The following is a 23,570-nucleotide window of genomic DNA, read 5'->3' on the forward strand; positions in this document are numbered from 1 at the left end:
CTGGTTCAAATTTAGCAAAACATCAAATTAACTAAGCTATCCAATTATTAATCAGTTATTCCAAACAATAATCACCAGATCAGCCTTACACTGTGTTGATGCTTGAACACTGGATCACATGTTGAATAAATATGTATTTATTCACATATTTATTCAACATGTGAATAAATACTTCATATGTTGTAGAAGTATTTATTTATTTTTGCTGCAGATGCATCTTCTGCTACACATAATCAGCCTTTCATTAAAGGAAGGTTGTTATTGCATTTTTGCCATAAAGTAATTCTAATATACAGAAAAGACTAATCGGATAAAAAAAAGTTGGCACATTCTGCAGCCTTAACATTTAACCACTTAATTTTCAGAATAATTGATAGAATAGTCAATTATCATTCATTGCAGTCTTATTATGAAACATTTGTTCTGTACAATTCAGCTGGAATACAAACAAACCTGTTAACACTTTCAGGACTTTTTTTTCATTCCAAAAAATATTTAGCTGAACTGAACAGGAGCTATTACACATTAGTTGTGAACAAAAATTTGAAATTATAAATCATAGCCTCAGTTTTTACCTCACAAACACCTATTAATATAGTGTGTAGACTTTTAAAGCCAAATTCACCCTGATCATAGTTCTCCTAATTGAATATTTTTTCAGAGCTTTATCATCATTATGAAAATAATTTAGACAAGTTTAAGAGAGGTCAAGATGAATAGTCTGAAAGCAGTAGTTAATTTTTTTTAAAGGTTCATTTAAATGTAACCTTAAACATGTATGTAATTCACACATCCTGTCTCACCTTGCTATTCCATTTTTCATCAGCCGACAGTCGGGGCTGGAAGTAAGGCTTTGGTGTCAGCAAAGGCACCGGTTTGGGAGACAGGGCCCGGGTGGAGGGTGGTTCAGAAGAGCGGGAGCGGATCTGAGGCCGCTGGTGTGAGCTCGAGTCTTTGGGAAACTCTTCAATCTGCGCCTCCAGCGTGGATGTAAACCGTGGCGCCGGTGCAGATTGCTGCCGCAGGTACCTCAGTGGCCCCTCGGACGGCTCGTCGAAAGGGTCCGGAGTCGTGGGGGAGGAGGAGAGCGAGAGGGAGAAGGGCGAGGTGGGAAAGGAGGGGTCGGCCGACACGCTGCGGTCCAGAAGCTTGGGAAGCTGCAGGCGCTCCAGGATGGCCTCGCTGATGGAGAAACGCTGGGCGTAGCGCTGGAGGATGGCCGACGCCTCCTCTGAAGTTCTGGCTTTCCGGTACGCCTCCCGCAGCTCCTCCTCACGCCGCTCCCTGACAACAGGCAGACATTTTCAAGCTGATTGAAATAAATTTGTCATTCAGAGTCAAAAACAAACGTCTTTCATTTTACTATCTTCATTTTCTTTACTTGCTATGGCCAGCATTAAAGCTGCAGTATGTAACTTTTAAACAAATATATTTTTTTACATGATCGATCTAAAAAAAAAGTTCATCTGCCTTCTCCCAGTGCCAACTAGAAAGAAACAGGAGACGGGTCTTAGCGCTGTCAATCACCCTCCGTGTAATGGAGGCTTCAGTTTCTTCCTGATAGCAGAACCTGTCGTGAATGCTAAGGCAAGTCAGCATGGTCACTGATGATGGCGGTTTTCCTATAAAGGTAGGCTGTTCCTCAGTCATTAGCACACTGAGCAGTGAGTACATGAGAATGATTGACAATGCTAAGACCCTCCTCTTAGCTCTGATTGGTTGTTTTGTTCGGGAGCAGTGCATTTCTTCAGACAACAATTCAGGGAGGAGGTGATACATTTTTTTCACAGATTATCTGTCTCATATTATACTTTAACTACATAGTGATGGTTTTAACAAATATGTGACTTTTTGTAAGTAAAGTTATAAACTGCAGCTTTAAGCCCTTTGACAGTTAATATCTTCATTTATGTTGGTTGTTAGGTGATGGCCTTAAGTCAGATTCACCTGAATGTGTGAAGCCCATATTTCAGTACATGGAAGGTTTTTTGCATATGGATGTGTTGATCACTTTGGTAACTGATTTTGCCAGATAAAGTGTTCAATGTGTTGTGGACGTCACCTACTTGTCCTCCACAATTTCTCTGTAGGTTTTGATGCTTTTTCTTCTTTGAGAGATGCAGCTGTCTCCTGACATCAGTTGCTCCATCATTTTCCTCTCCTCCTCTTTTTTGATCAGATCCTGAGAGACACTCCTCCTCCTACTTTTCCATCGGGCCAGGTCCTGACAGGCACAAAAATAAAAAAGAAATACAGATCAGATGCAACATGCCCAGCAGCTTGAAGGAACACATATTTCTGCAAACTTGCAGACAAAATAGTGAATAGAGAGGAGACTAATGCATTTACTTCCTGCCAGTGATTCTCGTCTTCTTTTATTCTGTTGTACTGGTTGTGCATCAGCTCATGACGAATGTGACTGTGTGGCTGCAGGATGGCCTCGTTTTCACCACGCATGTCGATCATACTCAAACTCCTAAGTGAGAAGGTGAAACATAGATGATGCATAATGGAGGAACATGGCTTCAGTATTGTGTAATGATATGGTTTTATTCAGAAACCAATGAACAGTTGCAGAATTCAGTTTTTTTTAGCTTCATCTGGAAATTTTGAAGTGTTTTTTCACATTATTTTCTATTCAGATCTACAATGTTAGCTCATATTTGCCTTTGCGGCCCCCAAAACAGGAGCAGCCAAAGTAAAGCAAAGCCAGCCTTCTTTTATAGAACCAAACATTTGTGATCATTCTTTAACTCATAGCAAAAAGTTGTAGTTTTATAAACTTTCATCTTAAAATAACTTTTCTGAAACCAGCAGCAGAAGGCAAGACATGCAACTGGCTGAAGCACAAGGGATGAGCCAAGTCTGTTCCAAAGCAAAACATGGATCCCAGGCCACAACAGAATGCATATGGTCATTTTTAATCACAGCAAAGCATTTTTACTCTCCAGACTGATTTAGTCCAAAGAGTAAACTTACAGTTTGAAGTTACGATTTGTGATTGAAGTGAAACAATCTGAAGGAACCTAAACTTTACTGACTCTACAAGTTTAGTTCTACTTCAGTCAAACAAGCTAAATTATTGTCACCATAATGGTACATGTTTTTGTCTTTTTGTCTCCATTTTTAAACAGTTAAACTCTGTTTAACAGTAACTCTTTTCTCAGACACAATGTTGCATTTTAACTAGTTTATACAACCCCTTAACCCTCACCCCCGGAAAATGCAATGGAAAAACGGCACATAGGCGTCCTGCTGCATGTTAAGGGGATAATAAACATTAAAAGCTGTTGATTATAGGAAAACAATTTTTGTAATGCTGCATCACAATTCTGCTTAATATACCTCTAAATATCATGATTAATTTTTTCAGTCCAGGTAAGGGTACAAACTTTTGCACAGTCTAGTAATCTAGACCTTTTTATGATAGAATGACAGTCAGGAAAATTTAATTACAATGAATAAATATGTACAAAAATAAGAATCTGTGTTTGATGAGGGATCCAGAGTTATTTTCCCAATAACATCTGGAAGAATGTGTGGAAAGAGTTAAAGTACAATCTGTAAGACTCCAAATGCATGAAGAAAAGGAAGAAAAAAGAAAAAAACACCTCACACAAAACAAAAATCCAATTCTGGCAATAAATGAGAAATGGAATGAGCCACAAACTGGAAACTTTCGAATGTTGAAAATGCAACTTACTGTGGATCATCTGACAAATTATCAGAGTGGCTGAAAACACAGTGAGCATGAAAAGACAACACAATGACCAATGAACACAACACTGAAGAAATAAATATTTTCTCATGCAAATATACGGAAAATTAAATGTCTGAGTGTTAAATGACAAGTAACAGATGGTAATATTTCAGTTTAAGAAAAAGGAGGATTATATAATGGTTTGTTTGATAAATTATCTTATATTAAAAATATAAACCAAACACAAGAGGGCAGTGTTATTCAACATACAAATAGAATTGCAGCACTGCAAAGCAAAACAAAAAGAGCAAGAAGAAAAGGTGCATTTCGCAAAGAGAAGCTAACTAAGGAAAGCTCATGCGTCTTTAATCATCACGAGCAGCTGAAAAGTTCCTCTCAGTGACCACTTATGAACTCGAGTATAACCATAAAGTTTCTCTCTTCTCTTTCTTCAATGCAGCTGCTGCTGATATGTTGGAGTGGTGTGAAAGAAAGCGTGGCTTGTGGTCAGGGGAAACTAAATTTAGAGCGTAATCTCAAAACCAAACCCAGATTGTTTTCTGCAGCGTCTGTTTACCACATGGTGCAATCCAGAAAAACATCAATCTACCAAAAGATTTTGGTAGGATATCTACCTGGAATATGTCTCAAAATAGTTCCATGCTTATCAATGTGCAAGAAATAAATCAAACAATTTCTTCCCCAATTGGATGCCCTCAAAAAAATAAAAAGGCAGCATCTTTGTTCGCTCCTTTAAGCAAAAAAAATCAAGAAAATTTAAATTTATTTTCATGCATTGCTCGAACATTTAATCATTTAGAACAGCATTTCTAATCCTGGTTTATGTAGATAATATCATGCACTATTTAGGTCATCATCCAGTCAAAGCAGTGCACACCGAGGTCAACATCATGCTGATAGAGATTGCACTCCAGGATCATCGTTCTGACAGATCCCTCAGGTAAAAGGCAAATCAAGGAGTTGGAGCCAAAAGCATCAAAGTTTGATAAAATGACTCGGCTCACGTTGCTGGAAGACTACGGCCCAAACAAGATTTCTCTTCCTTTGCTTCTTCCCCGTCACTCTTTCCCTTCAATCCGCCTGCATCGGTTGCTCCTGCAGCAGCTAAAGTGGTTGCCATGGCAGTGGGCACAGGAAGGAACTCAGAGGAAGCATATTTGGGTGAGGTCAGCATTCGACAGGCCCGTTTATCATCTCCATCTGCACCTGCACATCCCGCATCCTCCTGGTCTGTTGCGGTCGGATGTTTCCCAGCACGGCTGGTAGCGCTGGGTGACAGGGCCGCCAAGTACTGGAAGAGTTCCTCTGAGCACGAGCGAGCTGAAATACTGCAGAAAGCAAAGCAAACTGAACCGCTTGGCTGCCTTGTATCTCCCTATATAATCAGACAACATTCCTCTGGAGCAGCCTGAATGTGGAACGGTTGTGAGGTCATAAATCAGAGGAGACGCGGCATGCTAACAGATCTGTTTAGAGCAGCTGGGTGCAAAAACAGCCAAACCCAAAAACGCTTCAAGTCTTTTTATTGTTTTGCCACCGCTTCGTGATCAGCTGCTTTGCTGGTAGATTTTACTGGACTGTAAACTACAGCGTGCAGAGAGAAAGTGGCCAGCTGCTGACAGGGAGAAGAATGGCCTTCAGTCCCAATATGCTCGGGGTCAGGGACGGAAGAGGACCTCATTTCCTCACATCCTGAGGCCAGGTCCACATGTGCAGACTGTTTTTGAGTATGTTTTGATATGTGTACACATGCAGGACAGTTTTGCATGTATGGCCCGTTGTTTAAAACGTGCACACGCGTTTCTTTGATGGTAGTTTTAATGAAGTGATTAAAATTAATCTCCTGGAATGTGCACGGAAAATATTTTCTCTTGATTCTTGAAAATGTTATTATCAACACTTGCCCTAAAAACACATTTACATCCACTCCAAACCTTTTCACACTTTGCAACATTGCAGCCCCTCCTGAGCCAATACAGTAAGAACACTGTTGGCTACCGTTACATATATTTTGGGATTTGTCTCTACCACCTTATAGGATATCTACAACCTGAAATTTCAGCTCAGTCTTCCTCTTAAAATAACTCTAGCACCAAAAGATTGGATGGAGAACATCCGTGAACTTCAATTTTCAAGTCTTGCTACTGATTCTGAACGGGATAAATGTATAGACTTTGACTAGGCCATTCCAATGTAGATCTGGCTACATGTTTTAAGTGGAAGGAAATCCCGTGCCTTGAATGTCCTGTGTTTAACTCTATTTGTCTTCCCAATGATCGTGAACAGCTGAATTGTTACTGATAAAGATTTCTTACAGGATGATGCTGCCACCATGTGTCCGCTGCATTTGTACTGAAATTAAATTACAATTCCTAAAGCAATATTGCTATGGATGATATTTATGGATGTCAGAGTTCATATAAATAGCTCACTTTTCTGATTTGTGTTTTTTTAAAAGAAAAAATAATAAATTATGCAAAATTATCCTTACTTTTGACAATTATGCACTACTTTGTGTTGGTCAAATATGTAAAATACCTAAAAAATGCATTAAAAATTGTGATTGTAAAAAGGCAAAGTGTGAAAAAGTTCAAGTAATATGAAACCATTTTCAATTCATCTACTTTTGGCAAAACTATGAGTGACAAGAAAAGAAAGCAACAAAAATTAAATGAAGGCTTTAAATCTGCTGTGAAACTAAACATGTGATGTTCAAATGTAAATATCTATGCTAAGAGCCTCATGTAGGAGCTTTGTATAAAATCCTTAACACCTGCAGGGCCTTTGGAAAACACACATTCTTAAAATATTGAGAATCAACCAAAGCCATAACATCTGTGCCAAATTGACGAAAACAAAAGGGAAAATGGGGGATGTGACTCGCAATAACAAACCAACAGGACTGAATGAAATGTTGAACTTTCTAGAAAAAAAATACAAAAACACAGGATAAGGCTGGATTATAATATAACCTAAGCCTTAAAATTTAATTTTCAAGAAATAAATACTGCCAATCCTAGAACAAGCAAGAAATAATGAGAACTGAAATAAAAACCACATTGAGCCTTGAATTGATAAGGCTCCTCTTGTTCCTTAAAACTTGAAGTATAATTTACGGCCTCTGGGTGGCCAGCTAGGTGCACATTTAATCTGGTTCAATAAAGGAAAGGCAGTTCAGGACGGTGTGTCCTAACCAGCTTTAAATGTGCTCAGAGCCTTGTTAGCTTACAGTTAAGCTGTAGAAAAGGAGCGATGGTGTAAAATCTGATCTGATAATTACAGTGCCAAAGTGTAAAAAGGTCGGATTAAAGCACCAGCTGTAAAGTTGGAAGTGTTTTCTAAGGATGAGAACCACTCATTGTTATGTTTATGAATAATGTTGAACATCATTTCAGAAAATATGGCATCTGCTGACGATTAAAATGAATGGAGGAGAGATATTCAGATGGAAAGAAACAGAAATTCTCCGAACAGAACCAAATTTTCTGAGAGAACTGAGAGACTGTATTACTATTTAATTCTCAGAAGATATTAGAAACAACAACTCAATAAGAGATTTATAGGGAACACTTATTTGAATCCTGTTTAGTAAAGGGAAGTTGGACATGGAATTTGACCTTTGCTCAGAGTTGACCTTCGGCTGAGTTATGGTGTCTCTGGGAGGCTCGCTGCTTCTCCTTATTCCCACAGCATGGATATTAAAGCAAGGTGAGAAGACCTTCAGCTTTTCCTCCTTCTCCTCCTCTTCACCTTTACTCTCGCTCTTCTGAATCTGTGACTCGATGATTGGGGAGGGAGAAGGGCTGAGGGACTCTCCAAGTGGGAGTACTAAAACAGGGACTCCATTTGTACTGTTACATCATTTACCCCACACAGAGGAAAAACCAGGAGCACATAATCAGGTTGGAGGAAAATTGGTGACATGGGGAGGATTATGGTATGATGATCACAACATGTGAAAGCACACATGAAAAATTAAAGGCAGGAAAAGACAAGAGGAGGTAAAACATGAAAAGAAAAATTATTTAATGCAGTTTTGAGACCACACAATTTGATTAAAAAGAACAACAAAAAAACATTTTAGCAGCAAACAATGAGTGATGATGGAAACCAGAACAACGTGGAAGACTAATTATAAAATAGAGAGGCTTTGAATTAATTATCTGTAATTCACATCTTAATAAAACTAAAGTGATAGATGTAAGTTCAGTCAACCTCTGAAGTGGTAGCACATACAGACACTATAGTTAGTAAAGAGAAAAATGTGAAAGAATTTAGTGAGCAAGCAGAAATGTAAAACTTGTGATGAAAAGTATGAACATTGCTCTCGCTGGCGTTAACATGCCATACCAATATATATCCAATAAGCCCTTCAGAGCTGAGCAGCATGGTTCAATGAGGGCCAATGAAAACACACATCTGGCCTCCATCAGCCACTCCCGTCAGAACAATATGAGACGGAGAAAAATAATCAGCGGCTAAAAGGTTTCAAACCAGAAATGTGCACATTGACACACGGTGTCCGATCCAAATCTGACACCAAAGTTTTACTCCTGTTTATTTTAGCTCCATCTACTCCAACTCATATTTTGATGATTTATATTTATAAGTGCACCACATTAAATTAAAATAATTAAACTAAACAAACAAGAGTATCAATGAAAGTGATATTTTTCATCTGTTTATTTTAACCTTTTCTTTTCATCATTTTGTGACTCACCTGCAGGGCCTGCCTCCCCCTACAGGTGATGTAGCGGTACTCCAGCTCTTGTGACCCCCCTCCTCCTTTTCGTTCTTCTTCTTGCGAAGTGGTGCCGGCACGTATCCGCTCTGGTTGCTCCTGTTGGGGAGGTACTGGTTGAAAGGCATGGCGGTGCGCAGCTCAGTGACTGATGTCCGCCGCGCCAACATGTCGTCCTTGTGGAGGTCCGGCATCTTCCTGTTAGGGGTGCCGTCGGACTCTGAGTCACTGCCGCGGCCTAAGGTGAGCCAAAGAGGTGCAAAAATATTTTTATTAGTGTTATATAATGATAATCTCTCTTATTGTGGAAAATACTGGTCATTCTACTTCATTTATCTTCACTCAGAAAGTAGCTGTTCTCTGCTGAATCAGGATTTAATCTAATTTTCGGAGACTAGCAAATGAAAAGATTTTTATTTTCACGGAACGGAAGAGATGTAAAGGTGAGGGACATATTTCCTCCAGTTTGGAGAACTTTTTTCATGCCTCAGCAGACATCAGACTGAAAGGCTGATGATTCAGCAGAGTTACAAAACGCCTGAAGGCTGATTCCCATTATCCTTATGCAATGAAGAGCTGGAAACTATAATTACAAGGAAATTAATGGAAAAAATGTATTACTGAATCAGATATTTAAATTAATAACAGATAGCCTTCATCATCATTGTTATTTTGCAGTATAATTTTAACAGTTAACCTGTTTAAAGCACCTTGTAAAAGACTTCATATCCTGTGAACTTGTTCACATTCTGTCGTGTTACATTAAAACATTTACTAGTCAGCTTGTCAGAACTAATGTTAATAAAAATCTTTGAAGGGTGGAAGGTCACGTCCCAGCAGACCAAACTTTACAGCCAGAGCTGCGATGAAACGGTTCAAATGAAATAATATGTGTTGGAATGGACCAGTCCAAGTCCATACCCAAATTCAGATGAGAATCTAAAGCAAGACTTGATTTTTTTCTGACCTAATCTTTTTAGCCTGGTAAAAAAGGCAAGTATTTCTAACCATTTCTATTCTGTAGATAAGAGTAGATACTAGACCCCCAAAATCATCTTAGCTATAGATTCCAAGGGGTTTTTAATTAGTGCAACTAAATAAAATAATTCATTTTTTTTCCTGTTTTTTTTTTTTTTTACAAAACCAAACAAAAAATAATCAACCAATGCTACTTTATGTTAGTCTATCACAAAAAATAGACTAACTGTAATATGATTAAAACATCATATTCAGACTTTTCTTGATACATACTTTTTATCTATATAATTTAATTCAGATAGAGTAATGCATTTCTAGGTCTTGTTTAATTTAGGTATCTTGTAAACGGTCATTGATGAGGATAACTGGGAGCAGAGCGAAGGGGGGAAAAACAAAGGTATGAAATTATTTTAAGACACTTGTAATTGATGAGCCTCATGGCAGATGTCTGGAAACCATTTCTTTAAATCTACAGATTATAGTCTTCAGTTCCTAAACGTCATGAGCCTTACAGCAATCTTACCGTGTTATAAAATACAATGCATTCCATCCACTGAGCATCAATCAAACCCAAACAGGCTGATAGGTTGCGTTTATGAAACAAAGACAGTAACATAAATCATTACTAAATTAACATTGTACAGCTTACGACATTTTAGCCTAGAGTATGCAAGATTTTACTCTGGATGCCAATTTGTCTCCATTTCACAGTTTAAACCCACTTCAGGGTCTTTAATGTTGTTCTCAACACCTGGCTCTGCAGAAGTGCACTGCTCACGGACTTTCCCTAATGTGTGGGGTAAATTCCTCCACAATATGTCCTAATTCAATCCTCTAATAATACACAGAGGAGAGGAATGAAAATCACGCTCTTTGAAACAGTCACATGTCTAATTCCAGTAATTTACTCCTGGCATACCAGTAGGTTCCTCTTTGATTTGTTCATTTATTTTGAAAACCTCTCCAGTAAATTAGTAGTGTAAAATGGATACCGGTGGATCAGCTGAGACAAACTTGTGCCACTGTCTCTTCACTTGTAGCGCTCCTGTGCTCAGACTGTGAGCTGTGACTCGGTGTAAACATTTCCTAACTATAAACACAAAACTTTCAACCAGATTTGAACCATAAAACAGTCCTTCATTTCTGATCAGAAACATATGGAAGCAGCCATGTCTGTTAGCGGAAATAAACGTCACATTACAGTTGTGAAAAGTTCTGGTCTGAAACAGATGAAGCTCCAACCAAAAAGCCCTGGAGATATCCACACTTCCAACTGTGAAGGATTTGGTTATGACTTTTAACCCATCAATAGGAAACATGAGTGTCCCTTTCATCCATGTAAATCCATCTTTACGGAGCAACATATGTTTTCATGGGATGATGTGCTCTCTGCAGATGTGGTAACACTGAGGCTTGAGGGAAAATGTTTCATGTGTCAGTGCTATACTGTACCAGATTACAAACATCATCTACAAACTCCCACAAAAGAGTAGAGGGGTGCAGTCAGTGTGTTAAATACAGCAACTGAAATGATGGAAAGTCCACAAGTAAAGAGTTATAGAACTTTCCACAGCTAAGACCGATGATGTGGAATGAAATGATTCCAGTTATTCACTTTGAGCTGCTATTATATGGGTTATAATGGCAGCCGAAAATTGGTACTATCCGTTTCCTGTTATGCAACACGTAATAAACTGACCATTTTAGTAAGAGTGAAAAACTCTGTATTCAGAAATATGCACAAATATAAAATACAATGTAACCAGGGATCAAATCTTTTCTGAAATACCCGTTTTTCAGATTTTAAATATTTGTTCAGAGGATAAGGTTTAATTGCTTAACTGAATCGATTTTCTATGATCAATATGAGGGAATTAGCTAAAATTGTATACATGAGGCAGCCTCATGTATCAGAGTTGTATCAACATCCAAAGTTGGCAGAGACAAAACCATGCTGCCAATATTGAATTTCATTCAAAGGATGAATTAAACTCTTCCATCTGTCCCCTGGTTACTCAGGGTGAAGTCAATTTTCATTGATGAAAAAAGCAAGGACTTTGTCTGAAGGTCATGGCAGGAAAACCTGACACGCTTGTATGGATGTTGGTAAATGGATGCATTTGTTCACAGTGTGAGTCAAGGTTTCATGCATTTGGGTGATCACAGATATAAGCTTCTCTTTGTTGTTTTTTTTGTATTCAATCACATCTACATTTTTGAAGATTTGTGTTTTAATGAACATACATTTTTTGATAAAATACACCCAGCAATACCTATTACACAGCTCTAACTAGGTAAAGTAATTCCATACAGTTTTTCAGGGATAAATTCTGCTTCCCTGTACTTCATCACCTATTACAAAGTTTTTAAACTCTGGTGTTAAAGAATATGAATACAAGATGCTTGACAGAATAACAAATCACCTTGAGCTTCATGCTCAGAGAAATTGATTAGAAGAAACTGTTGCAGTAAGATCTGTTAGATAAATCTTCAGGGCAGTTTGGGTTTACTGCAGCAACCTAACAGGATGAAAACATGATCTCTCAGACTGACTAAGGATTTCTGTTTGTCATTTTTTTGCCTTTAAATTTGTGAGACTACAAACCTCCTATTTTTTTTTTTTATTTGATGGAGACCGTGTGTATTTTTATTTATTTTTTTAGTTAAACTTATCAACAAGTAAGGCAGATTTAGAGAACTACAGTCTGATAGCTCTTCCCAGAAGGAGAAACAAACAGGACGCTAAGTGTTGCTCTGAATTGTCTCTCATGCAATTTGGCAATAGAAATAACATCATGACGACTACTGCAGGCTTTTATAAGCTGCTGTTAAACTTTAAAAGGCACTACTTAAACAGTGTAGCAGTGAACAGCAGTTAGCTGCAGCAGTTAAGTTTGGCATCATAAAAACCTGAAGAACTTTCCAACACATTTTGTAATTTCAGCAAAAACAATAAAAACTGCTTTGACGTTTGGGTTGCTACGTGCTACATATACAAGTATTTGCCCCCTTATATATTTTTGCTTTTTGCCCCAGAAGAAGAGATGAGGAAGACTTGGCTCCTGCGGTAGTGCCCAGACAGATTCCACTATGAATATTAAAACATTTTAGGGTATATTTTGAGTCTAAAAATGCTTAGAGAGATGCATTTTTATATCTCAAATACTGATATATTTTACCTTTTCACTACAATAGCTAGTAGCTAGTGGGGTTACGCTGTGGTCCATGGCCCGCCAGAGTACCAGTGGTTCACTGTATGCAAACATTCTAAACAAAGAGAGATGGATGATATCCTACCATCACTGCTGCCGCGTGGGACCAGGACATCCGGCGACGGAGTCTGTTGCGAGCGCGAGCCAAAGGAGTCCAGGCTGTCGAATGAATCTTCGCGTCCGTGGCGTGGCGGGGAGAGCGAGTCACTGCGTTCAGAGTCCCAGCAGTCGATGTAGCCACTGTCCCGAATGCTGCGTTGAGGACTTTCTGCCGCCTCTGCCTCCTACATTATGAGGAAATAGGAAAAACACAATCAGACTTTTTGGTTTCTAAAATGTGAACTAAATAAAAGGGTGAAACAAATATAATTTAATCCAATTTATTAAAAGAAATCCAGTGTCTAAATGTTACACTTTAGACTTTGAAACCTCTCAGATAGCTCCACAGTCCTCCCACATCTGTTTAGTCAACAACCTTTTCAAAATATCCTCATTATCTTCTGCCTGCATCCTTTCTCATTACTCTCTCTTCGCCTTAGTGACCTTCCCCTTTTTCTGCTGACAGCTGAAATGTGTCTTTGGTACTAATGGAAGGTGGAGAAAGACCTTTCCTGTCAACCAAATGACTTCCTTTTCCTGACCCCATAACACTTTGCTATAGCTTCTCCAGCCTTGCATAAATCTCTGTATTGAACGTTCCACAGTGGGTGGGAATTGTGTTTGACAGTGACATATTCGTTATTTGTTTTGGTCATATAAGAATGACCAGGGATATAAAGGCTTCCTTCCTTCTGGTGCAGTCAGATTCACCTGGTTCAGGCTTTTCACTCAGCTTTAATAAATAAAGGAAGCATTGAGTATAATGTGTTGCCAATCAGAAGTGAATAAATTTTGCAGTTTTATGGAACTCCCCTGTTATTCCAGTATTTTATTTATTGGAAAAAAGGTTTTGTTTTGTCCATATGCAACATATGAACATCTGGTAAACTAATTCTCCTGACTTGGCAGTAATTCATCTGTTTAATAGACAGAGAAATGATGTGACAATGTGGAAGAAATTTCAGGCAGGGTGACATCATGGGTATGAATGATTGTCACAGGAAGATTTGCAAAACCAATTCTAATATCACTCCGTCCTTCTGGACAGCAACAGCAGGATTTCCAGAGGAATCTAGTTTATGAAGGTCATGACTGGACCTCAGGTGGTTGACGCCGTCATCTCTCTGAGATCACTTCTCAAATATTTCCTGACATCAAGACATCCAAAAACATTCCTTTACTGAATCCTGAATCAAGTGACACAGCAGAGACTGTTTGTGTCTCATTTCTGGCTATACTGGTTAGAAGTAAACTTCCTCATACTGAGATTATCAACATATTAATGTAATAAAATACTGAAAACATTATGGTTCATTAAAATACGACTTTAAAGACCTTTCGCATTTGTGACAACAAGCCCTCAAACTCTTTTAGGTCCAGCGTGGGCCCGTTGTAGGAGGTGCAGCTGTTGGCAGCGCGACCGAGCCAGTAGATGGTGATTAAAACCTGCAGGGGAGAAATGGATCAAATTATCACAAAACTCAAGTGACATCTGGTTTGTTGGGATAATGGTAAACATGGAACAAACAGATTTATATGCCTGATCAAACCAACAAAGCTTTCAATGCTCTCCTCTTAGCAGATATCATATGAATCGGATATATTTACTTCCAGTATACTATAAATGATTAAAAAAGTATTATTTTGGTGTGCCAAAATAATACCTATGCCACCAACATAAGTAGTAGTTTATGCTTAATTCATACAAAGCATGTTATGAATTTCTCAAGAGTTTATAGTGAGTGCTATTTTAATTAATCAAAAATATTATTTTTATGATTTAACTTATTTTGTGCTTAAATTATCAAACTTATGGTCTTAGTTCTTGACCATAAGGAAATTCTAATTTCATTGGGAACATGGAGCATCATAGCTGAATCCAACATGTTTCAGGGTGGGTGGATAGAGCTTCTTGTCTCACAATTTGCTGCCAGTGAGTCTTTTCTGGCTTTTCAAACTTAAAGAATACCCTGTGGAAAAATATCATCACTCTCTCAAAGTTAGAAAAGTCTAAAATTATAAAAAAAAAAAAGATTAACAATCACTAAGCAGTGCAGGAAATTTGGGTGTAGGCGTGCCTTGAAAGACAATCCTTTATGATATGATTTTCATAGTGGGTGGGAGGTTTGCTGCCTACACAAGGAAGTGCAGAATGGTTTACAATCATCAACATTATATAACATGCAAGTTACATTTCAAAAATTTTAAGTGCAGCTTTTACAAATAAATAATTTAAAAGTACAGTACTTTGTAAAAAAAAAAAAAAAAACATGTTTTAGATGTGGTCTCAAGTATACTAGATGAAAGATTTCTGTTTGTAGTCTTGGTCCCTAGCGCCAGCAAACAGGGATTCACTGTAGATTTGGTAAAATGACCAACAAACGCACTGTTTCAGCAGTTCAGGTAAGTCACACACAGCTCTATGACTCATATACTGACCATTGAATTGGCCACTGTGATTTATTCAATAAATTATTGGGTCAGTTTTGCCTCTCTTTGACTACAGAAACATTACAGAACAAGTATCTGGACTACTCTGCTGTTTAGTTGGACCATTTGCAACCCAATGATCCAGGGATCCACTGAGTGTGAAAGAGGAAACAAAGCAGAAGTCATTGGAAGTTTCTTTGCAGTCAGCTTAATGTGTAAAATGCAGAATGTACAGACTGAGGCTGACATCACACAGGGCTGCACCTTTAGCACTGTTGGCGGGGTGATTCCAGCTATATTTACAGTGTCCATGTCAACCTGCACTCCACAGGGACAGCTTTGATAAGAAGGCTCAGCCAGGCTTAATGTGGTAATTGCAGTGGCACCGTCAATGTAAACAGCTTCTGCCATTCAAATACACAGAGAGGACAAGCAAAGGGTTGGGCCTGCTGATCAGAGGGAAGCATGACGCCAAACGAGTCGCTTGCTGTGATCCTGAGTGAACTTTAAATGCAATGAGTTCTTTATTTTGAGTAACAGGTCAGAAGTACTTAGTGGAGAACATACCATTTGTAAATTAACTAATTAAAAGCTTAAGAAGTGATATTTTTTTAAATCTTATTTTTTGTGATCATCTCCATGAAGTTCAATATTTCTCTAGACTAATGACAGAACTTTTAAGTCTCTCCGTAGAGTGCCAGTCTGAAAGGTCTCAAATCTTCTGATTTAGGAACTCAAATTGGGGCAGGAGTCAATAATACCACTGAGTTCTATGGTGGATGTGTTTTGCACCAGTTCAACAGATTGGTTTCCCAAAACGTCTTTGATGACTTTTGGCTGCTGTTCTGATTTATTTTCATTCACTTTATAGATTTATTAATTTTGGTAGTGAATTTCATCATCTACCCCAGAGGTTCCCAAACTGTGGGGCGCGCCCCCTTGGGGAGGTGCGGTGCCATTGCACGGGGGGCGCAGAAAGCCGTCTGGATGAAAGAAAAACAAAACAAAAAAACAAAACATGAACGCTGTATATGCTGGATTTTTACCTTAGAATGGCCAACTCTGTTATTCCTATGTTAATTTGATACAGTAGCGGCTTCCACACTTCCCATATTTGTGTCCTCTGTCACTTTTATTAGCAGTTAAAACTGTTTAATCCGTTGTTAACATGTTGTAACCTGTTTTTCCGAGCCACATTTAACACAACATGAGCGCTACGACACTCGCGCTGGGTTTACACCTGTGAAGGAGACCTGCTGCTGCTGTGCGGAGCTACGTAGGTGTGTTAGAATCACGGCAGCAAACCAGCAAAACGCAAAGAGCTTTTCACAGTTTTTCCCCCAAACTAACAGCCTGAGTTCAGTGATGCTGTTGGATGCAGGTGAAGTTAGCTAAAAGATGAATAGCTAATATCAATACATCACCTTAAGCTTAACAAGTAGCCTGTAGGCTACCGATGTTGGTGTCTATGTCCAGCTATGTACATTTATTTTGCCCCCCAAAAAAGTTAGACAGGGAGTCTCTAACTTTTTAAGTCTCTAAGAATCCCCCCCCGCCCCACCCCACCCCACACACACACACACACACGCCGTTCAACCAGACAGCATAGGGCACGGGGGGGAGGGGCAGAAAATGTTTGGAAACCGCTGGGGGGGCCCAGGAGAAAAAGTTTGGGAACCACTGATCTACCCATCTACCATAAGCTAAAAGCCTGAAACCAACAGAAAAAGAAAACTTGTGAGAAGCGATGACCTTTAAACCTTATCACAAGCATCATGTAGCTCAGCAAAGTGCAGCACTCCAGTGTCACCAGCATAATGGGCAAATCTCCAGTGAATGTAGGTCGCAACCAAATGTGTTCCACATGTTCACTATTGAGCTCTAAATAGATCCACATTGATCCCAAATACAAAACCATAGTGACAAGCATCATATGTCTGTTCTAGCACCATTTACACAAGAAACACCAAACCAACGAGCTGACAACTGTGTCAAACCAAAACTTCAACATCAGCGCTGAGAAGCACCAGGTGAAAGGAAACATTTGTTTAAAACGAGTCAGTGGAGTTTTGAGTGGCAGCAAAATCAACAAGAGGCCTCAGAGAGAGAAGTGTGTCACACTTACTTTACCTCATCAGTTTCAGCAGCTGTCTGCTGTGACATATGGCCTGTCAACGAGGATCTAGTGGAAAGATACGGTCGCCAAGCACCAAAAAACAAAAATAAAATTAACTGGGATGTGAACAACTATTCACATGAGTACTTATGTTTTAACCCACACTAAGTGTGGTTTCCAATACAAAGAAACAAAAAACGCTCCACTGGCTGTTCACATCTTCTCCTGCTTAACAAGCACATAACCAATGCAGTGATATTCCACTCCTCCAGGCAGACTCTTTTCAACACAACATCAAATCTGTTTGCTAAACAGCTTTATGACCACATCAGCAGATTCTTCTCACAGCAGATTCTTCACCTCTTAATATTTGATGCGCTGCAGAGACAGCCCCTGTCCAATCCTAGTCCTCAGTCTTCAGTGTGCAAGGCAAATCCACAGTGGACGTCACACAAGCAGATCCGAGCTAAAGCATCATCGACTGGCAATTTGAGAATCATTTCCTCTGCAGCTGTAAATGCTGGCTAACACAGCAGAGACTCAATGTGTTTAGTCAGCTAAATGAGCCAGCAGGAGAGGTGAGCTCTGCAATGGCACACATATGAACTTGCTCAGTGCACACCAGCATCACAGAGAGTGTGAAGGGACGGAGAACGAGTGGAACTGCTCCGACTGCAGAGTGGGCAGGGCTAGCACAGCACCTTCTGCTTCTTAAAGAGCCATTTAAAAAAAAGAAGAGCGAGAGCTATGTTGGAGCAGATAATAAAGAAAGTAAGGTTAATAAAATCCCATTTCTGCAGGAGAGAAATGTTTTCTGACAACACAGATAGTAACTCCATGAAATTTAACAAACCTAATTAAACTCAACAGAAAAGGAAGATGGAAACAAAGTCACAGCAGTCCAAACAGACAGTGTGTCAAAATACTGGTTTCAAAACCAATCATGCATTTAGCTCACAAACAAATTACAACAATCTAATCTAATGGCAACACTTACATTCTTGAGCCTTTGGCTGCAGTCGCTTCCCCTGGAGAAAAAGACAGAGATGTGTGAGGAATTGGAATACAGGTTGCACAGATTTCAGGGAAGACTAATGTACTAGTACTGTTACTTCACCTTTTACTTAGCAGTTTCAGAGTATTTGTTTTTCAGTTTTAATCAGCAAGTGTGAAATAATAGACATACACTCAGATAAATTGCTAATGATCAGAATCAGATTATTTTCAGCTTGATCAGCCCTGTAGTGAACAAGAATGCCTCACATTAGTAATTTACCTCCAGGAAATACTTTTCTCTAAGTCAGCCAAATGTCCTTGTTAGACTTTAGGTTAAGTGAAGAAAAAAAAAACTTCAAATGTGCAGAAAATCTGTTCTTTGTTGAATGTACAAAAATTTTCTACCTGTAAAAAGGTCAAACATTAATCTAGGTTGATTTTAATAGCTTGGTATACTGGCTGATTTTTAATTAATTAATGAACCTTACTTTAACTCCACTGAATGGCTGAAAAATCTTTTTTGATCAGTGAATTTATCGTACATAAGCTCTATGACGTGATACTGACAAATCTTTTCAGTTGGGACACCAGTGCTGAGGGAAGAAAACAACATTTACTTATTTCATTATTATGAGCAAGACATTCAGCAGATGACAGGAAAAAGAAATGCAACATTCAGCATCCTGAATGACACTGGTGTTGCACTGATTAATTCAACTACATGTTAAAGCTTCCAACTTGCTTCCAAGTTTAAAATAATTTTTATGTATTATTTAATAAAAACTTTAACAAAGTATTGAACTGGAACTTGGTATCGGCTCATGTCTTAAATGAGTTTGATCAGTATTAGAGTTAAATATCATCTGTATCAGGGCAGCCCTACTAAAAATACTAAAGACATTTTTCATATTTTACCAAACATTTCAGTTATCTTTATATCATGCCAAATGAAATGGATGCAATAAAAAAGAAACTATTGAAAATGATAAATTTTAAGGTTTTATTGTAATTTCTCCACAATTAACATTTTTCAAAATTTATGTTTTTGTTTGTTGTTGCAACACATGAATAACTGCAACACATAAAATAATAAATGTGCACAAGTTACAAAAGGTTAAGAAATTGCAGAAGACAGATTCATTTCATGCTTGAGGTTTAAAAAAAAAGCAAACTATAACTAAGGATGAATACTGGGTTGCAGTAATATAACCAAATTCCTACATTATGAGTATGTTTCTAAGGAGGCTCCAGGTCAAACTCACTCAGCAGGTAACTGACACCTAAATAGCAGGTATTTGAGTTTCCCAGAGACCAGAGAAACAAACAGTGAGATTGAAGGTGAGGAAGAAGAAGTAGCTGCAGGGGATGATCCATAAACACTTCTTCTTTTGTTCATCCTGGTTCTCTGTCAGTCTAACAGATGAAGACAAGCTGCTTTTTCTCTGCCATCACTCAGATGATGCACAAATAATTCACATTCCACAAGACATTAGCTCACATAGAGGCTACAGTTAAAGAATACATCCGTTACATTACGTCCCTTTTAACCCGTCAGTCAGGGATTTTATGGAGAAGTGTCAAAGTTGAACAAGGTTTCAGAGATGTGGAGTTTTTAATTTCCCTTTGTTTGTTTTTTTTTTATTAAAAAGGCAAACAAATCTTTATGTACATAATTTTTATCTTTAAGCACATTTTTACCATGCATCCAAATGTGTTTAAAAGACATTTAAAATACATTTGGTGAATTACTTTTTTCAGTTAGGTGTTTGTAAATTAATAAGATGTGATCTATAAGAGAATTAATAAAAATATTCACACATAAGGGTCGCATATTTTGTACATTTTACACATTTCATGTTCTGAGATGAGTTTGGAGAACCAGTTCTTTGATCAAACGTCTTTTTACAGAAGAGTAAATTCCTCCTCAGTGAAGCAGTGCGTCTCCTGTCACTGAAGGACAAGAAGACAGCATCCTGAACACCACAGGGTTACATAACCACTGGAAAAAGCACAGGGTCACTGGAACAATGACACCTCAGTTTCCTCTCAGATCCAACTTAATGCTGCAGACTTCCATTGTCTTTTTGTTTTTTTTTAAAGTTTTACAGAATTGATAAATCAGCCAGGCACAAGGATCCTTATTCCCAGAAATAGTCGCCCAGTGAAGATGGTGTTCTTGAAGTTTCCTAAGGAACAAATCTTACTTGGATTTTACTAGCTTTGCATACCCAGGTTGAGTGCCTTTCAGCTGCAGCTAACAAGAGGTACTTTACTCACAAATATGCAGACAACTCTCAAAAAGATAAATCTATCAATTCTAAACAAGACCCTATAAAAGTAAAAGAATGAGGTCTGATTTCAAATCAGAATTTACTATATATAATTCTATATGAAATAAGTTTGTTTAGAAAATGTGCAAAGTAATGTGTAAAGTAAAAATAAAGAGTTAATTTTTATGCTATTGGTAAAATACAAACTGACAAATAATGGATTGTTACATCCATGTGGATGTAAATATCTCCAAATAATGAAAAAACAGACATTTACAAACATGTTTCATTATAAAACCTATGTAAACATTAGTTTCTACACATACAGAGATCCCCTCGTCCTGACAGAATCCCTAAAGCAGCTGCTCCCGACTACAGCTAAGATTAGCACTTATCCTCTCATCTGATCTGCAGAAGCAGCTTCCTAAGTCCTTCTGTGAATGAAACCCTGTTAAACACATTTAGCATCAGAACAGAGCATGCCAAGCACACCGAGAGACAACTGCACATTCACACAAACACTTACACTGCATGTATAAACCATAACATGCACTTGGTTTTGTTACCAAGCAACAAAGCAGGAGTCATGGCTGAGTGAGTGATGCAAAGCCTTTTGTTGTACGTTGACAGAGACCAGTTGTGTCAAACAGACATGCCATTGTTTCTGCATCGACAGGCTTGTCCAAACTTCCTTTCACTGTCATTTACTAATTTATGTTGCTGTGAACTGCATGATTGTCTAATGGGGGCTGACTGACAGCACGAGACGGGGAAAGAAAAGCACAATCAGTGTTTAACAAAAGCTTTCTGTTGACATACAGCTGAAGTGCTCCGTGGCCTTCAGTCTGTATAAAGCTGAATAAAATAGATAACTCATACCACATTTAATAGCCACAACAGAAACTATTCCTGTATCTATGACGCATTGATTTCTCAGCTTGTGACCTAAACTGGCTCATTTTCAATTTGACCAGCTGCGACTGCTTACCGCCATACTGGAAAATCAGATTTTGCTGCAATCAAGTGAGTGTGAGCACAAAATGCAGTCAGCAGAGATCCAAAGTCAGAAAGTTCTAGTTGCTTTAAAAAAAAATTCAAGATAAAACTGAATTATTGAATTTTTCCTCATAAATAATTCCACAGTTTGTGGTTATAAAGTTTGCCTCTGTGAGAAGCAACCCTGTCTGATAAATTCCAGTTTGTGTGAGTTTTACAACACACAAACTTTTAAAATGACACAAAGAAGAAAATATAAATTACTGGTTTGGAGAGAATCAACCAGGCTCCGCAAAGCATAATTTCATTAGATGCTGACCGTAAGTTTGGCTGTAACAAACAATATGGAGAGGTTGCAAACAAGCATGGATGCCACATCTCACAAATCTGAGAGAGGCCACCCTTCCCAGCTGCAGGTTTAGACTTTCAGCAATTTCTGAGTTTTGTGCCTCAGTAGACTCACACAGATTCACCAATGGATGAAAAAGTATGATAGAGAGCTTCCATCTTACCTTCAGCGCATTAACTCTTCTACGGAGAGCCAAAAAACTACTATATGCAAGCGTACTAATATTTTTTGCAACACTGAGGAACAATGGAAGTCTGTAGCTTTAAGTCACACATGAGAAGAAACTGAGGTGCCATTTCCACTGGTTTATAGTAAGACATAGAATTTCCAGGTGGAAATTTTATTTACACTTGTACAAAAGTAACTACTGTGCACATGCATCATCGTTTTTTTTTTTGCTAGATTAGAGACAGAAGTTTAAAATTGCAGTCAATATTTGACCCCAGAGTTCATACAGTCCTCTGGAGATTCTGTAAAAATTTTCAAACATAACCTGAAAGCATCTCAGTAACCACACATCTCAGAATCAGAGGACATTTGAGGTAAAGATCAAAGGTTTGGCCAATTAGGACATATCCAAACATTTATTCTATGATCTCAACTCATTTCCTGTTAAAGAAACAGACACATTTGTTGGCATCCCAGGTAAAGACGTGTGAAAATTTAAGATGAAATTGTTTTGTTGCATTTAAAAGTCGAAAGTTTAAAAGCATTTAAAACAGATTAATTATTATACAAAAAATAATTATGTTATGAAAATCACTGGTGGAAGAATTATTTGTATCTCTGCAGTTTAAGCTTTGCACAACACGTATTGTTGAACTGGCCATCTGTTTTGATCCTTATGCTGCTGGAAGATCCAGTGATGCCTCATTTGGAGTTTCCTGGCAGAGGCCACCAGATGTTTATTTAAAATCTTCCAGTATTGCAGAGATCCATGACGCCTTGCATTTTACCATTGCTCCCAGGCCTTTGAAAGACAAACGCCCTCGCAGCATCACAGATTTTTTTTCATATATTTATCCATTGTTGCACATATGATTTGATGTGAAACAAATATTGTTGCTGAAAAGCTCAATCATAGTCTAATTCAGAGGTTCCCAAACTGTGGGGCGCGCCCCCTATGGGGGCACCGTGCCATTGCAGGGGGGGCGCGGAAAGCCGACTGGATGAAAAAAACAAACAAAAACAAAACATGAACACTGTATGCGCTGGGTTTTTACTTTAGAATGGCCAACTCTCTGTTATTCCTATGTCAATTTGATACAGTAGAGGCTTCCACACTTCCCATATCTGTGTCCTCTGTCACTTTTATCAGCAGTTAAAACTGTTTAATCCATTGTTAACGTGTCGTAACCTGTTTTTCCAAGCCTCCTTTAAACGCAACATGAGCGCTACAATGCTTGCGCTGGGTTTACACCGTGCGGCAGCGAAGGAGACCTGCTGCTGCTGTACAGAGCTACGCAGGTGTGTTAGAATCATGGCAGCAAACCTGCAAAACGCAAAGAACTTTTCACAGTTTTCCCCCAAGCTAACCGACTGAGTGGAGTAAAGCTGTTGGATGCAGGTAAAGTTAGCTAAAGGATGACTAGCTAATATCAATACAGCACCTCAAGCTTAACAAGTAGCCTGTAGGCTACCAATGTTGTTGTCTATGTCCAG

The 23,570-nt window shown here is 38.5% G+C and overlaps 1 protein-coding gene across 7 annotated transcripts in view; it reads right to left on the reverse strand.

The window, feature by feature from the left end:
* LOC106903358 (LIM and calponin homology domains-containing protein 1) overlaps positions 1 to 23,570 on the reverse strand; it is a 69,231-nt gene that overhangs the window by 12,361 nt on the left and 33,300 nt on the right. For 4 of the 7 annotated variants that reach the window (XM_088009374.1, XM_088009375.1, XM_088009376.1 and 1 more), the window contains exons 5-11: positions 18,295 to 18,325; positions 14,087 to 14,197; positions 12,738 to 12,936; positions 8,442 to 8,700; positions 2,350 to 2,476; positions 2,067 to 2,224; positions 804 to 1,284 (exon numbers count right to left, since the gene is read on the reverse strand). In XM_088009374.1, the coding sequence (XP_087865500.1) occupies positions 804 to 1,284; positions 2,067 to 2,224; positions 2,350 to 2,476; positions 8,442 to 8,700; positions 12,738 to 12,936; positions 14,087 to 14,197; positions 18,295 to 18,325 (1,366 nt within the window). Of the gene's footprint in view, positions 1 to 803; positions 1,285 to 2,066; positions 2,225 to 2,349; positions 2,477 to 4,725; positions 5,050 to 7,338; positions 7,573 to 8,441; positions 8,701 to 12,737; positions 12,937 to 14,086; positions 14,198 to 18,294; positions 18,326 to 23,570 lie in introns of all 7 variants that reach the window. The other 3 variants (XM_088009379.1, XM_088009380.1, XM_088009378.1) reach the window with 2 other exon arrangements.

Source organism: Poecilia mexicana, unplaced genomic scaffold (assembly GCF_051168715.1).
Source record: "Poecilia mexicana isolate PSO_F unplaced genomic scaffold, ASM5116871v1 scaffold_10, whole genome shotgun sequence".
NCBI lineage: Eukaryota > Metazoa > Chordata > Actinopteri > Cyprinodontiformes > Poeciliidae > Poecilia > Poecilia mexicana.